Source organism: Triticum aestivum, chromosome 2B, assembly GCF_018294505.1.
Source record: "Triticum aestivum cultivar Chinese Spring chromosome 2B, IWGSC CS RefSeq v2.1, whole genome shotgun sequence".
NCBI classification, from domain to species: Eukaryota; Viridiplantae; Streptophyta; class Magnoliopsida; order Poales; family Poaceae; genus Triticum; species Triticum aestivum.
In genome coordinates this window covers 422,099,849-422,115,285 of record NC_057798.1, presented here as the reverse complement: position 1 = coordinate 422,115,285, position 15,437 = coordinate 422,099,849, and the positions used below count along the sequence as shown (strand labels likewise).

At 44.4% G+C, this 15,437-nt stretch overlaps 2 protein-coding genes across 3 annotated transcripts; one reads left to right on the top strand and one right to left on the bottom strand.

Annotated features, from left to right (window-relative positions):
* The first annotated feature begins 4,143 nt into the window (after positions 1-4,143).
* On the top strand, positions 4,144-8,322 carry LOC123045267 (uncharacterized). Its single transcript, XM_044468259.1, has 4 exons — positions 4,144-4,382; positions 4,512-4,625; positions 5,667-5,771; positions 7,764-8,322. Exons 1-4 carry the CDS (start codon positions 4,271-4,273, stop codon positions 8,021-8,023), a joined length of 591 nt encoding a protein of 196 aa, XP_044324194.1. The 5' UTR covers positions 4,144-4,270; the 3' UTR covers positions 8,024-8,322.
* A 781-nt stretch (positions 8,323-9,103) lies between these two features.
* On the bottom strand, positions 9,104-11,463 carry LOC123045268 (protein LURP-one-related 7). 2 transcript variants are annotated; one of them, XM_044468261.1, is made up of 4 exons: positions 11,052-11,463; positions 10,295-10,507; positions 10,023-10,153; positions 9,104-9,502 (listed from the first exon to the last, which is right to left on the bottom strand). In XM_044468261.1, the coding sequence occupies exons 1-3, from the start codon at positions 11,292-11,294 to the stop codon at positions 10,028-10,030; spliced, it is 582 nt and encodes a 193-aa protein (XP_044324196.1). In that variant the 5' UTR covers positions 11,295-11,463; the 3' UTR covers positions 9,104-9,502; positions 10,023-10,027. The 2 variants fall into 2 exon arrangements, with proteins under 2 accessions (XP_044324196.1, XP_044324195.1); XM_044468260.1 differs by lacking the exon at positions 9,104-9,502 and having other exon boundaries at positions 9,707-10,153; positions 11,052-11,460.
* Positions 11,464-15,437: the final 3,974 nt, after the last annotated feature.

Genomic DNA, 15,437 nt, shown 5'->3' with positions numbered 1-15,437 from the left:
GAACGGTTAAAAAGACCGATAGCATGAGAGGGCTCGTTTTAGGCTCAGTTTTGATGCTCTACTAGATCATCGATGGCGCGTGTTGCTGCGCCCGTCTGTTTCTATGGTATAATGTTTGGGATTGATGCGTATATATGGAGGGAATTACTTGTCAACATGCTACCTAACATATTATGGCGGTGTACAGATTCCACCTAAGAATTAGACGGTTTTATTGAAATGTTTGTATGTACTATATTTGTCGGGGTTACAAACCCTAAACCCTACTTCCATGACCCAGCAAAAGAGCTCCATGATCTACACCGGTGCCGAAGGCATCTATAAATGACTCATATGGGTTGTGTGTATTGGGTAGGGAGCATGGCTTTGATCCCTTTGCAGACCATTGTAATTCAATAATTTAAAAGAGATCTGACTAAAAGTGCAAAGATCAACATACAAATATCAACATAAATGTTATTCAATAAACATCAATAATGATGTTGGTGCTCACCTCGAATTATAGGTCAATATGACAATGGATACACTTATAGCTAGTGTTGTTTTAATTCATGTAGCAATTACCTTATGGTAAATCAAACATCAGGCCGCAACAAAATTCAAATTTGACATATTGAGGATAAAATAATAAAAGTATCCCAAACATAATTGTACCAGTTTCTAGAAGGTTGTGGCTCTTAGTATCTTAGCCTTTCCTCTCCTATCGTGAACATGGATTAGTCCTTAGGGTGGCTCACAGGTTTTGGCATTCTTCAATTGCTCTTGTGCTCGCCATTCTTAACACTTTTTGCTTCACTGGTGCCACCTACAACTCCTTCTCAGCGTCAACGTCTTTCAGAATACGATATCCAATTGTTTCTTGTAATATACGTTAAAGACAGAATTGATGCAACTTTTCTAGTGTCAATGACACACATCAATGGTGATAGTCGTAATTAATGAAACAAATGAAATCTTAGGTGCTCATGGAAAGTTTTTGACCTTGCCTTTCTCCTGCAGAAAGCAAACAAGTAATGCTTGGTAAGTATAAATTTAGGAATATTATACTAAGGCACCATGGCTATTGGGTTAAGTGCACATCAAGGCATTAATTGTTCATCTGGAGGATGACGATATTGGTTACTTATTAACAACTAATGCATGCTTTCTGAATCTAATCTGAGTATCATAGAAGAACATCATTTGTAAAACATGAGAAGTTTAGAATCAACATAAGAAATGCAAACCCATCACCCACAATCCATTGTTGCAACATTCCATGGATGCATGCTTTCTGAATCTAATCTGAGTATCATAGAGAAACATCATTTGTAAAACATGAGAAGTTCAGAATCAACATAAGAAATGCAAACCCATCACCCACAATCCATTGTTGCAACATTCCATGGATACATTGCATGCCTTACCTAACATTGCCTTCCTTAAGCAAGCCATAGATAACAGTGTTATATGCCACCATCTAGCAGGAAAACAAATAATTGTGTTACTGAGGCTAACTTGTCAGATTCGGATTCTGTAACCCGGTAAAAACGCACGCACCCACAAGACATAATTGTATGACTGAGGCTAGCTTGTGAAATTTAATACTCCTCCGTCCCAAAATAAGTGACTCAAGTTTGTACTAAGTTTAGTACAAAGTTAGTACAAAGTTAAGTCACTTAATTTGGGACGGAGGGAGTAATATTTTGTGTGTGATAGCTTGGCAGGACATCGAGAAAATGACATTCGGATTCTGTAACCCAGTAAAAACACATCCACTCACAAATTAGAGAGCAAAAAACAGTGGTACCTAATGCATTACCTTCATGTAGTACTACACAATATATCTAAAAATATTCCACGTGATTCAGTGGAAGATAACTACGGACGACGATATATACAACAACATAATGTAAGATACTTGATAGTTTGATGACCCCTGCATATATAGCCATTGGTTTGCTTTTACTAACGTAATCTGCTGCAGAGAAAAAAATGCAGGAAAGGGGCATATGGTAAGTAAAAGAGCATATTGTAAATACTGAAAGTACATCATAGAAACTACTTGAGGTTCATATAAAATATAAAAAAGGTTTGCATGTTGTCAAGTGGATGATTCAAAGGCTATGTTTCTGCAAATCTAGGCTTTCCTTCAGCAAAAGAAAGTGAGGGGAAATAAAAATCCAGACTACAAGCTAGACTGCATATGAATTGTTACTACCTGAAAACCAAAAGAGGGAAATAAACGAGACAAATATATGGCCCTACAATCAATAAGTTCAGCGATTTACTGCAGAACCCAAAAACATCGATGTACGTGGATGAAATGTCAAGCTATGTTAGAAGTACACTGAACAAACAATTTAGTATCTACGATCTCAAGTAAATAAATGGTACTCTCCATTCTTGGTTTCCTCTTCTCAATCAAATGGCACCTCTACGCAAAATAAGCATTCTACAGCCTTTAAACATGAGAACTGAATGGATATGGCAATACCACAGTTAACTATATTCGAGAAAAATACCACAATTAACTAATACCAGAAGGCAAGTTCTTTCGTTGTTCTTACATGCCCACTTCCTGGAGATTAGCATGTCCATCATTACAGATCTTAACAGGTCAAACACATGAAAAGAGAAGTACTACAGGGAAACTTGACCTCTTCGGCTCACTGGTCTATTTTCTGCAGAACAAGCAAGAGCTTTGTTTGTTATCCATTAAGAAATCAAGGAAAAACTTAAGTACTCCCTCCGTTTTTATTTAGTTCGCATATTAGCTTTGGTCAAAGTCAAGCTTTACAAACTTTGACCAAGTTTATTAACAAAAATATTAAGATATACAATAACAAACCAACAACATTAGATTTATTGTTAGATGTACTTTTACATCGCATAGATTTATTATGATAAATGTCTATATTGTTTTTTATAAACTTGGTCAAAGTTTACTAAGTTTGACTTTAGTCAACTCTAATATGCAGAGTAAATAAAAACGGAGGGAGTACAAAATGGTTACAACACTAAAGCCTTGTCGGACCTTAGTCCATCTGTGAGAGGATCCATGAGGACCTTCATTCACATTCATATTGATACTGGTTGTATGTACTAATTTTGAAAAAAGGGAAATAAGATTTAGGATGAAATACAAGCACAATATGCAGGAATTTTCAGGCATAAACTGAAGGAACTGAAGACAAAAAATGCAGCGTCAATTTAATACCCATATATCCAACAGAATCATCTAATCAACACGGATACTTCGTGGCCACGTGTGTTGCTAGTTTTTACTGGAATTTGGATACCTAGAATTGGAGCGCTTGCATCCATCCTCCTCATGCGCCACCTCCATGATGCAGGGGCGCAACTCCTTGCGGTGCCTTCGCAGCCTTCTGAACGGGGAGATCGTGCTCCCTCCCTCGCCCTGTCTCCCTGGCAGCCTGCTCGCTCCAGCGGGCGCGTTCATCACACGTAGAAAAAGAGGAAGGTATCGAGGAGATGGATATGCCACTGCCGCCGTCACCACTCACCACCTAGACAGATGCGATGTAGGAGAAAGGACTGCCAGAACCACAGCAACCTAATCGGTCAGCCATGGCTGCCTGGGACAGTATTTGCCGAAGTATGGAGGAGGGTGAGGAAGGAACAACGGGATCGTTGGGATGGTAGAGATTATATGGAAAGCAGGGAGGAGTAGAGGAAGAGCAAGGGACGCCATGATAACGGGCCTGCAATTACTGGCTAAGGTGAGCGCGGCGCATCCATTGCCATTAACGCTTCCTCAATCCCCGGCTAGTGGAATCCAAACCACATGCAATGGTTCGCTGCGCCGTCGCCGCCCCTTGCCATCGCGCCTGGCAAGGCCTCCGTGGAGCGTGTGACAGATGCCTTTTTCTCCAATTCGAAAAAAAAACTTATGGCTGACTCGAGGCCCAATAGGCCCGATTAACAGCAGACCGGGAATTTTGTTGCCAGAGCAGCGGCCCAGCCGATGTAGCGTGAACAGTGCGACAACAAAAGCCCAGGCGCGAATGAAAAGAGATCTAATGGTCAAAACTCACACAAGTCCAAATCCGACGGTTGAAAATGTTGATGGCCTGAGAGGGCTGGAATAGTGCACGGTTGTAATGTTTCTAAATATAAAAGCCCAATAGCGCGATAGCGGAGAAGCGAGAGAGCCCATCAACCGGATATTTCGGCTCACCGAAGGGGTCACCCGATATTGGGCCCTCCGTGCACTCAGCCCGAGCTCTGTTCAGTCACCTCGACGCCAAGCCCGACCACAGCACCACGAATGTCTACTCCGGCCGGCGACGGCGAGGACCCCGGCGCAGGGACGCTGGAAGCAGCAGCGCCATTCTCTGCCGACTGGAAGGAGCGGATCTTGGTCCCCGTCGTGGCCGCCGGTGAGCCGCCCTCACCTGTCCCTCGTTTTCACTTCCGCCTCCGTTGGAGTCAGGAACTTGTCGTGGATTTCGTTCACTTTCGGGAGATATCTCTGATCTGTTGAGTTCGTTGACCTGGTTGCTTGGCAGGTGTTGCCGGAGCTGGGTTCGGGCTGCTGTCGCGGCACAGGGCGCGCCTTGGCCCGATCCGCGCTGCCGCTACATATGCGGCTAACCTCTCCATCGTGGCCGGATGCTACGGAGGTGAGGCCCGAGGCATCAGATTCGTTGCCTTCATTGCAACTTCGAGATGAACTGAATCAACTTTTGATGTTGCTGCGTGGAACATTTAGTGTAGATGGTATCATGATGCGGCGGTGGAATGCTTTTCCTGCTTCTAGTGCACCATTTGAGATACTGGAAATGCACCCTTTTACCATTGAATTACGGGGATTATGGTTTTAATGAATTTTCCAGTCATTTATGGTGGGAAATTTGAATATGGTGCCTGCTCTGCCCCTGCCCATGCTATGAACGGTTTGCAAAATGTTGTGCCCTAACCATAGTAAAAACTCAAATATACCCAAGGCCTTCTTATATCAAGGAGTGCCAAGTAGTATTTGATTATCTTAGTCTGTTTTTCACTTCATTATCATCGCGTAAAATTGCTCGTAATGTAAATCACTCTATTGAAGCAACCTTTTTTTGTTCTTGGATATTTTGATCACAAGATCTAAGGTCTTTGCTCATGAGTAATCACATAGACAACGTGGCAGGCTGGCAGCTATAATCTTGCAGCACATTACTCACAGCAGGATATGTTTATTACTGCCAGCACTTGACTAGTGAAAGAATGTGCCCAGGGATTTACTGCTTAATATCGCTGGGAATTGTGTAAATGGCTGTTTATATGTTGAAGTAGGATGTAGCCACGGCCCTATATGTGTTCTGGGAATAGTGTTGTTTTTGCGGGTTCAGCTTCTATTGGTTGGCATGATGAATGTACTTACTTTAAGTCATCGAATATGGTGTATGTCTTGATCTTTAGTTGGCTATATACAAGTTTCACCTGCTGGCTCGAGTCTTGCTTTAAGGATGCAAGTTAAATATATAGTTACAAGCTAATTTAAACAGCAAAGTGGCCCATACTAGTGCCAGTTCCCATGGTATTGCACGCTTGCACAGTTTCGTGACTTCTTTTCTTTTTCTCTACTTTGGAATGTTAGTTTGCTCATGTGAATTAATCGTGGTAACAAATAGCATGTTGGAGTAAACTTGCAAAGCACATACTCTTTTGATACTTAGGTGCACGTGAACTTGCAAGAGATGCTCGAGCTACAACACCTGATGACCTCATGAATTCTGTTGTTGGTGGGCTAGCAAGTGGAGCTGTTCTTGGCCGAATACAAGGTTGGTCATTATATTGCACAATCATATATTGACTTATGTTTCTTTTCATACTTAACATCTTTCAGTGACTCACGTTTGCAGTTTTCCTCAAGTCAAATTTGTCTATAGTGTTCAATTCCTCATTGTTCTTATGGATTTAGGGGCTGTTTGGATTATGACTATGTTTGCCTTATGTTGCCACATTATTTTTTGCCGCACTTGCCGAACTTGAGTTGCTTAAATTGTTAGTCACACTTTGGCTTGCCTAAGGGAATCTTGCCACACTTTTTGTGTCTATGACATGTGGGGTTCACTGCTCATAAAAAAATTCTTGCCTTAGGTGTGGCTAGAACCAGACACCCACCTAACTTGGTCAAACTTGCCTAAGGTGAGGTGTGGCAGAGTGTGGCAATATGTGGCTGGAAACCAAACAGCCCCTTAATCACCACAGTGCACCAAGCAAACTTATATATCTGAAAGAATTAAGTTTATGATATCACACATACTAGCAGTATCAGATCAAGATACATATTAAATCGCATTACGGACTGAAGGTCAGGGAAGCGTGCGATTGTGGTCAGTCATGTGCCTTCTGGTAGAGCTTGTGCAAGTGCTTAGAAGCTAGGTGCTGTGCCAACTGGCTACATCATACACGATCAAAATAAATTTTTACCACATGACCTCCTCGTGTAATGGGACACTCTTATTTTCGCACAACTACAAGTTTTTTTTTCAACTACATAAATGTATCCATGTACGAAACATCACAGGTGAATTTAAACGGCACCTTGGGCTTATCTTGTTCTCTATAATCACATGCTGTGTGTGGCCAGGGGCGTAGTAGCAAGGCAACTATTGAAAGTTGTCTGTTTTCCCATATTTAGTGAGATGGCAGATTGCCTGTATTACTTTGCACATCCGAGGTCTCCACGGGATCTTCTGATCTGTTCAAATTAACCGAAACCACAGCCCCCCCCCCCCCCTTCAACACACACGCGCACAGACACAATAAGAATTCCAGTGAGATCATTTTTTACACTATGATAGTGTCAAAAATGGTCTTACATTTTGGGACAGGGGTGTACCTTTTCTGATTGATTTGCATGTCGGCCATTCTAACTCTATTGTACTTCAGGAACTTAAAGATATTTAACCTTGGTTTTCCATGGTATTTGAGATCAGTTAGCATCTACTGCAAATTTCAATCGGTTTTGGTAATTCTCAGATGCTTCGAATGTTTGCTAATCCTGGTCATCTCAACTTAAACAATAGTAAACCTAAAATTGTAGTCCATATATGTGCAGTATTTAGTAAAAAGTTACTGCAATTCTCAGTTTTAGTGAGGTTAATCCTCCATAGGATACTTCTTGGTATCTTAGATTTCCGTTTGTCTTTTCAGTTTCAAACAAGCTTAATCAATTTCTCGTATTTAAAATTTAAGTCAATTCTCTGTATACGTGAGATGGGGACGAGGAAGATTGGATGTTGATCTAATGGATAAGAAATGTGACTGGAATATAACAAAAAATCAAGTAAGGTGTGACTAGACAATCTCAATTTCAGTATATTCAGTTTGATACGATTGCAGAGACACACCGTTGGAGAAATTGGGTCTTACCAAACTTAACATCATTGCCCTAAATGTGCCAAGAATTTAGTTAAAACAAAATTTTAACCTCAAAAGTGAAATCAGGTGATTTTTTTATGGGATGTAAGTTTCATGTATGCTAATGTGCATTTTTCTACCAGGTCAAGTTGGTCCTGCATATTGCTTTTGTGTACCTTTAATTGTCCATCGATACTGCAATATTACTTTAACAAAAGGGAATTTATTTTGGAGTACAGTTAAAAGCTTGCAGGCCTGCATATGCACTGATCATTTCATTTTAGTGGCATGTGCACGTTGTGAGCCTTGAATATTCAAACAAAGAAAGTTGTATTTATGTCCTAAAGGCCTAAACACACCAACAATGCGTCACCATTTCTAATTTCCTCAACTGACCGTAACTGTAGGTGGTCACTTTGGGGCGGTGAAATATGCAGTCACCCTAACGGTTGCTGGTACTGCACTGGACTACGCCGCGATGAAGCTAAGCCCTGAATGGCGTGATTGGAAAGAGCATTTGTCCGTTGATAAGAAAGACTGGTTTACTGTACCCGAATGGTCACCTATCCAAGTGCTCGATGAGGAGGCCTTGGCGAAGAAACGAGAGCGAGAGGAGTTGCTGTTTGCTCAGCAAGCACTTGGTAAAGTTAGCAAGGAGGAGCCTTAGCTGCCGTGCTTCAGAGAAGTGCATACTGATATATAGGTTCGACGATTTTGTCAAGGCGTTGTATGTCTCCCAAGCCGTTGTGTCGGGAAGGTTGCCAGTTGCACCTATCTTGCCCTGAGCTTTATATTAACCTTTTGACATATATCTTTTTTTTTTGTCCAAGACATATATCTCTACTTATTACTATGTCTGTACAATGCCAATGGCTCTTTGGGCGTACTAGGAAGAATAAACATGGGAGAATCCAATCCAAAATGGAACTTGGTGTGAGAGTTCCAATGAATTTCCATTCCCTGCAACTTCTCTCTCTAATCATGTACTCTCTGTGTTTAAGTAACTTTTTTCTGATTCACACGTATATAGACACGTTTTAGTGTGTTTTGTTCCCTCATTTCGGTCTGTATGTTATACATATTAAAATATCCAAAACATCTTATATTTGTGAATGAAGGGAGTATCATCCCTCTGTTTCTAAATATAAACCTCTTTAGAGACTTCAATAGGGATACATACGGATGTATATAGATATATGTTATAAATTCACTTATTTTGCTTCGTATGTAGTTTGTATTGAAATCTTTAAAAGGGCTTACATTTAAGAATGAAGGGAGTGGTAGCAAAGTGTTTTGCATTTTATTTCTTGGATGCATATGGACATGATTTTAGAAACCATTTTTTCTTCCATGGCTGCATTTTATCTTCATTTTACCGAACTCTTAGACTACGTTCTAAGAATGCCCCTCTTAAGATGTTTTGGAGATTTTTCTTTGAGAACTCCGCCCTTCATAAATGAAACAACCACAGTTTTGAGTGATACAAACATTCTCGGATGGATCAAGCAGCCACACATGGCATGCCAGCTAAGGTCAGTATACAGTATACACGGAACTCTGTCGCCAAGTGATGACATGTTTTTGGTAATGCCCAGGTTGAACAAATGCAATTTAACATTTTGATTATTGTCCATGACATGATACAATTCATAATCATCTGGACACATGCCAGGCCAAGGCCAGTGTATTGTGAACTCGGAGAACCTCGCCAAGTGACAGCGCCCTAAGCATTCGAAGGTTCTGGTAATTCAAGCGTTGAAATGATTGCCCATACTTTCATTCATTCCATCTATTCAGTCAAAATAGCATTTGTTATAAAATTTATACTCCCTCCGTCCTAAAATAAGTGTCTTGAGCTGAGTATAAATTTGTACTAGAGCTAGTACAAAGTTAAGACACTTATTTTGGGATGGAGGGAGTACATTTCATCATCGGCGATAAATGGACGCGACAAAACTTTGGTGCTCAACTTCTCTTATCCTGTTGCAGAATTTCACTGAACACATTACTCAAGTTCTCAGAAGTTTCCAGAGAATATGTACCATTCTAATGGAATACTGTTTCTCGTGTGGGTGGTTGGTCATTTTTTTTTCCTCGTGTGGGTGCTTATGGCCTTCCTACTGAAAGCGTCTGCTTCATTAGGAACCTGCGCAGGAAATTTAATAGTTCATTCATTGTCTAATAAGAAAAGAAAATTCACTAGCTATTTTCTTCCTTTTGAGGGGAAAATTCACTAGCTCAGTACAAGGGCTGAGATTTTGCTATGATTTTCCATGCCCCTCATAACTACTAGAACAAACATCTGTTCGGTAATCCGGATAGCCACAATTATGCAACACATACTGCTGTCTTGATCAGAAGATAATGCTGGGTTTCATAGTACCATGTCCTATCCATCCCTTGATGCCAATGAATGCGAGAAAAAGTATTTAGGGCATGAACATGTAGAACTTGGATGTACGTAGTTATCTAGCCAAAAAAAAAAACGAAACTGGACAACAACAAAATATTTACAACATATCAGCCTGTCCAGTAAGAAAAACGACATGCATTTGGGTGCATGTTCAAGAATCCTTTTTTCGTCCAGTAAGTGCAATTGGTCAGTGAGAGAAGAATGAACTAAATCATCCTCTGAGCTTTCTGAAAGCAATGTTCGTACTCATCACCTATGTTATTTTTGAACAAGGAAGGTCATCACCATTGCCATGATCAGAATGTTATCGTTTCCTGGGTAAATCGTCACTCTAAACTTCCGCCTTGAATAGACGGCCTTATTGAGTTTGTACGGGAGATTTGTCTGCACAAATTAATGATTGACGATTTTAGTGTCAGTCCAAAATGTGTTGAAAGTTATAACCATTGGACCAACCTAGCTAGTACACTAGACAACAGATAATGATCATCAGTGGATCAGGCCCATCCAAAATTTCCATAGTACCTGAGCAACAATGGAGTTTCCCCTTATAATCGTGCATGCTCTTCGAGATGGATTTCCTACGAGTATGTAGCTTGGTTTTTGCTCCTCAGATGTGCTTCTCGGCGGGACAAAGACATGTACCTCCTTTCGATCTGAAGAAGCACACATTACCTTTGTTGAAAAAATTATGTCTTTCTGTTCCCAACTAATTCCTTTGAATGCCTGCCATGCACCCTGGAAAATAGTAGCCTCCCACTCAGTGACATAGTTTATATGTATTATGCGCAACAAGAGATAAATCGCGAATTATAAAGGTGGGCATTACAAATATAGCATTATCTTCAGGCTTTTGAGAGCCAAAAAACAAAAGTGCAGCTCGTACTATTACTCATTGTTTGTTTTGTCTTATCAGCCTAATTAAGCTTATCAGGTACGTACTACCTCTGTTCCTAAATATAAGACATTTTGGCAGCTCAATGAACAGAGGATGTATGATATTAGACATGAAGTGCTTATATTCTGTCCTGAACTCCCCTGAAGTGTAACATTTTTGCAGCAATCCAACTAATATGAATCAAGTGAGGATAAACAAATTGGAGCAATCTACTCCTATTTCATAAGCAGTATACAGTATTGCATATCACATACTTGAAGCTGAAACTTTTCTAAGCAACACCGGAGTAGACCCGAATTAAGAAGCCAAGTTGACTTGATGATGGTGGAATCTCTCACTCAGAATTAAATTAACCAGAGCAGACGCCCAAGCTGGAATCATCACCTCGCTGCTCCTGGCAGTGACCAGAGTGCCTCCGGAGGCGTCGAGGAGCGCTCTCCCTCCGCACCTCCTGCCACAACCGTCTGCCGCCGTGACGCGAAAGGCGAGACCGCCAGACGCGTCGTGGACCGCCAGGTCGCCGCCGCCCCCGAGGAGCTTCTTGACGACCGTCAGATCGACCGGGACGACGGGCGCCGCCATGGGTACCGGCGGCGGGGCAGCGGCCGCGGCGTTTGTCCTGTCCATGGCAAGGGGAGAGCAAGAAAGCGTTGGTTTAGGAAAAGGTGATCGGTAGGGGTAGGAAGGAAAGGCGAATGATTCAAGAGTGGGTGGAAGAAGCGAAGAAGAGGCGAAATGTTTTTGGCTGGAGAGTGCTTGCAAGTTAGCGTTTGGGTTCTTCTGTTTGGCGTGGCCGACCAGAACCAGCTGGCGTTGGTCAGTGGCATCTGATTATTCTTTTCCTTAGCGGAATCAGATGTGCGTGATTAGGGCGTCTTCAACACCGTTCATTAGACTAGCCACAATGAGGAGTAACTTAAACTAATAACATGCATATGTTACTAGTCTATATTACTATCTCTACATTAAGGAGTAACATACATATGATGTCATGCAACACTTCATTTGTTAGGTTACACACTCATCTTGTCTTGGTATGTATGATGTCACTTATACTATGAGTAACTAATTATTACCACATGCATTTCTTTCTTCATTAATTACTTGACACATCATATGTTTTGTCTAGATATGTGTGATGTTATCACCTATGTTACTTTCATTGTAGGTAGTCTAAAACCTATGAGCCGGGTAGTTTGGCATCCACCGAGGCCGGGACGGGTGAAAATAAATGTTGATGGCGCTGTCAACTGCGCTCATGATTGTACTGGCACAGGAGTGGTGGTCAGGATGTAACGGACAGTTCTGTAAGGGACTGGTATGTTCTAAGGCCAACTCCAGCGCATGACCCCAAACGAGCGTCCGTTTTGTGTGGATTTTGTCTGTTTGGGGTACAAAACGGACACGCTTGTCCGCGAGGGGTTATCCGGTCGTCGGTGCACTGAGCACAGCAGACCCAACCCAAAGTCCGGGCGGCACGTCGTCTAGCCCGTGCACTGCCGCAGCAGCCGGCCGCGCGGTCGCCCCCGCCCGGCTGGCTAGCTAGCACAACAGCAGCTCGCCCGCTTGCCTAGCTAGCTAGCAGAGCAGCAACTCGCCCGCGCCGCATCTTGCTGTATAGCTAGCTAGTACAGCAGCGTGCCCTGTTGCTCGCCGCCGCGTCCATGCGGTGCCACGCTTCGGCCGAAGCGCCCGAGCTTCGGCGCGTCCGAGCGGCGCCCTGCTCCGGCCGACGCGCCCGCGCTCCGGACCACCCCGCGCGTGCCTGCTCCATCTGCGTCCGGCGCCCCACTCCGCTCCAGGGTGCCGCTGGGCCCGCGCGCGTGCCCGTAGCTGGCCAGGCCGTTGCGCTCGCTTGTCCGTCGGCAGCTGCTGATGCGCCCGTGCGCGCCCGCAGCTCGATAGGCCGCTCGCGCCCCGCTGCTCGCCACCCTATCACGGCCTCGCCTCGCCCACGCCGCAACCCTGCCTGCTCACCGTCTGCCGGTCGCGGCTGCCGTGGTCTGGAGGCTAGCGTTGGTTGGTCCGCCGGCGGGGAGGAGTACCGCCTCGGCCATGCCCGTGCATTGCTCCGGTGGCCGTCGACGCGGTGTGTGAGGAACAGTGGAAATGGAGGAGAGAGAGGGGATGGGTGGGTGGGTTGGGTGGGTCCCTCTGGTTTCAATGACAGGTGGGCCAGACTCATGTGTAGATGGACACATCGGACAACAGGGACGCAGAAAATCGTCCGACTCGTGTCTGCTTTGGACCCAAGCGAGACCTACTTTGGTCCAGAGATGGGGTGAAACGGACACGAAACAGACAAAAAAGTAAAATGGGGTCTACTGCTGGGCTAGTTTTTTGTCTATTTGACGTAAACTGCGTCCGACGAACAAGATAGGGTCCTGCGCTGGAGTTGGCCTAAGTATGTTGCAATGCTTGAACCATTCATCGGCCCTGTTTGGATCCATGAGTTAGAGTTAGTTTTAGCTCAAATAGCCATAAATATCCAAACATGAGGGCTAGTTTGAGCTAGTTGCATCTAACCCACACAAAAAAACTATCCCACCCAAGAGGTGCTAATTGGAGCTAGTTCTCCTAGTGCATTTATTGTCAATCTAACCGTGTCATCCAAACACCTCTTTGGTTAGAGTTAATTTAGGATTACTCATGAGCTAGAAACTAACTGTAACCTCTAGCTAAGTTAAAGTATCGAAACAGGGTCATCATCGAGCTGACCGCATGCAGGATGCAATGGTGTTTGCATTGGCGAATGGATACACAAGGATAAGTTTAGAAACTGATTTTCATGATGTTGCCAATGCATGGGAACGTGGGGAGGATCGTTCTTCCGGCACATATCTCCCAAACTTCCGGGACTTTGAGTTGAGATGGATAGGAAAGCAAGTCAATCGTACTGCTCATCTGTGTGCCAAAGAAACTCTAGTATTAGAGCATCTCCAACTGGGCGACTCAAATGGACGCGCGCTTTGTCCGCTTTTCGTCTGTCTGAATCGGCCAGGCAGACGTGCGCGTCCGTATTCTGAAATGGGTCAGCTTGATCTCCCAATGGGGAGGCTGACTCAAATGTGCCGACGTGAAAAAAAATAACTCACACAAAATAAACATAAATAAACACAATTAAACATAAGTGGTGGGTCAAACGCCGGCCAAAGTCCACTTAAACCTTATTAAACATTAATTAAAACATTAAAAAAAGTCTGCGCCCGCCTGCTGTGCGTGCTGCAGGGCCTCCTCGAGGGCGGCTTGGTACTCCGCCTCCGCCTCCATGTCCTCCGGCTGTACCTGCGGGGGCGGCGGTGGGAACGGCGCGAGACGGTATCGACACCCGAACGTCGTTGCTCCTCATGTTCGAGGGCGAACCAAGCCTCCCAGTTGGGAGAGTCGGTGGCGTACTCATGCAGCCGACGCTGCTTCGGCATGAGCTGCACGCGGCACCGACGCACCTCCTCGTCGTGCGCTCGCTGGCTCTAGGATCCGCTGCGGATCCAGGTGCCAATGGTGCGGCAGCATGACGTCAGGGTACGGCAGCGGCTGCCTGTGTTGGGGAACGCAGTAATTTCATAAAAATTCCTACGATCACGCAAGATCTATCTAGGTGATGCATAGCAACGAGAGGGGAGAGTGCTGTCTATGTACCCTCGTAGACCGAAAGCGAAAGCGTTATGACAACACGGTTGATGTAGTCGTACGTCTTCAAGATCTGACCGATCCTAGCACCGAATGTACGGCACCTCCGCGATCTGCACACGTTCAACTCGGTGACGTCCCACGAACTCTAGATCTAGCTGAGGTCGAGGGAGAGTTTCGTCAGCACGACACCGTGATGACGGTGATGATGAAGTTATCGACGCAGGGCTTCGCTTAAGAAGTACAACGATATGACCGAGATGGAATCTGTGGAGGGGGGCACCGCACACGGCTAAACAATCAACTTGTGTGTCTATGGGGTGCCCCCTCCCCCGTATATAAAGGAGTGGAGGAGGGGAGTGCCGACACTCTCTATGGCACGCCCAAGGGGGGGAGTCCTACTCCTAGTAGGAGTAGGTTTCCCCCTTCCCTAGTTGTAGTAGGAGAAGAAGGAAGAGGGAGAGGGAGAGTAGGAAAGGGGGGCCGACCCCCCTCCCAATTCGGATTGGGCTTGGGGGGGGGGGGGCGCCCCCACCTTGGCTGCCTCCTCCTCTCTTCCACCATGGCCCATTAAGGCCCATTAACTCCCCGGGGGGTTCCGGTAACCTCCCGGTACTCCGAGAAAATGCCCGAACCACTCGGAACCTTTCCGGTGTCCAAACATAGCCTTCTAATATATCAATCTTTATGTCTTGACCATTTCGAGACTCCTTGTCATGTCCGTGATCACATCCAGGACTCTGAACAACCTTAGGTACATCAAAACACATAAACTCATAATACCGAGCGTCATCAAACGTTAAGCGTGCGGACCCTACGGGTTCGAGAACTATGTAGACATGACCGAGACTCACTTCAGGTCAATAACCAATAGTGGAACCTGGATGCTCATATTGGTTCCTACATATTCTACGAAGATCTTTATCGGTCAAACCGCATAACAACATACGTTGTTCCCTTTGTCATCGGTATGTTACTTGCCCGAGATTCGATCGTTGATATCTAAATACCTAGTTCACTCTCGTTACCGGCAAGTCTCTTTACTCATTTTGTAATGCAACATCTCGCAAATAACTCATTAGTCACATTGCTTGCAAGAATTATAGTGATGTGCATTACCAAGAGGGCCCAGAGATACCT

Coding starts and splice junctions, on each gene's coding strand:
- LOC123045267 (XM_044468259.1), top strand. CDS start 4,271: ATGTCTACTCCGGCCGGCGACGGCGAGGACCCCGGCGCAGGGACGCTG. Junction 4,383..4,511: donor GGTCCCCGTCGTGGCCGCCG/GTGAGCCGCCCT, acceptor GTTGCTTGGCAG/GTGTTGCCGGAGCTGGGTTC. Junction 4,626..5,666: donor CGTGGCCGGATGCTACGGAG/GTGAGGCCCGAG, acceptor TTTGATACTTAG/GTGCACGTGAACTTGCAAGA.
- LOC123045268 (XM_044468261.1), bottom strand. CDS start 11,294: ATGGACAGGACAAACGCCGCGGCCGCTGCCCCGCCGCCGGTACCCATG. Junction 10,508..11,051: donor TCACTGCCAGGAGCAGCGAG/GTGATGATTCCA, acceptor ACTATTTTCCAG/GGTGCATGGCAGGCATTCAA. Junction 10,154..10,294: donor GAAACTCCATTGTTGCTCAG/GTACTATGGAAA, acceptor TAATTTGTGCAG/ACAAATCTCCCGTACAAACT.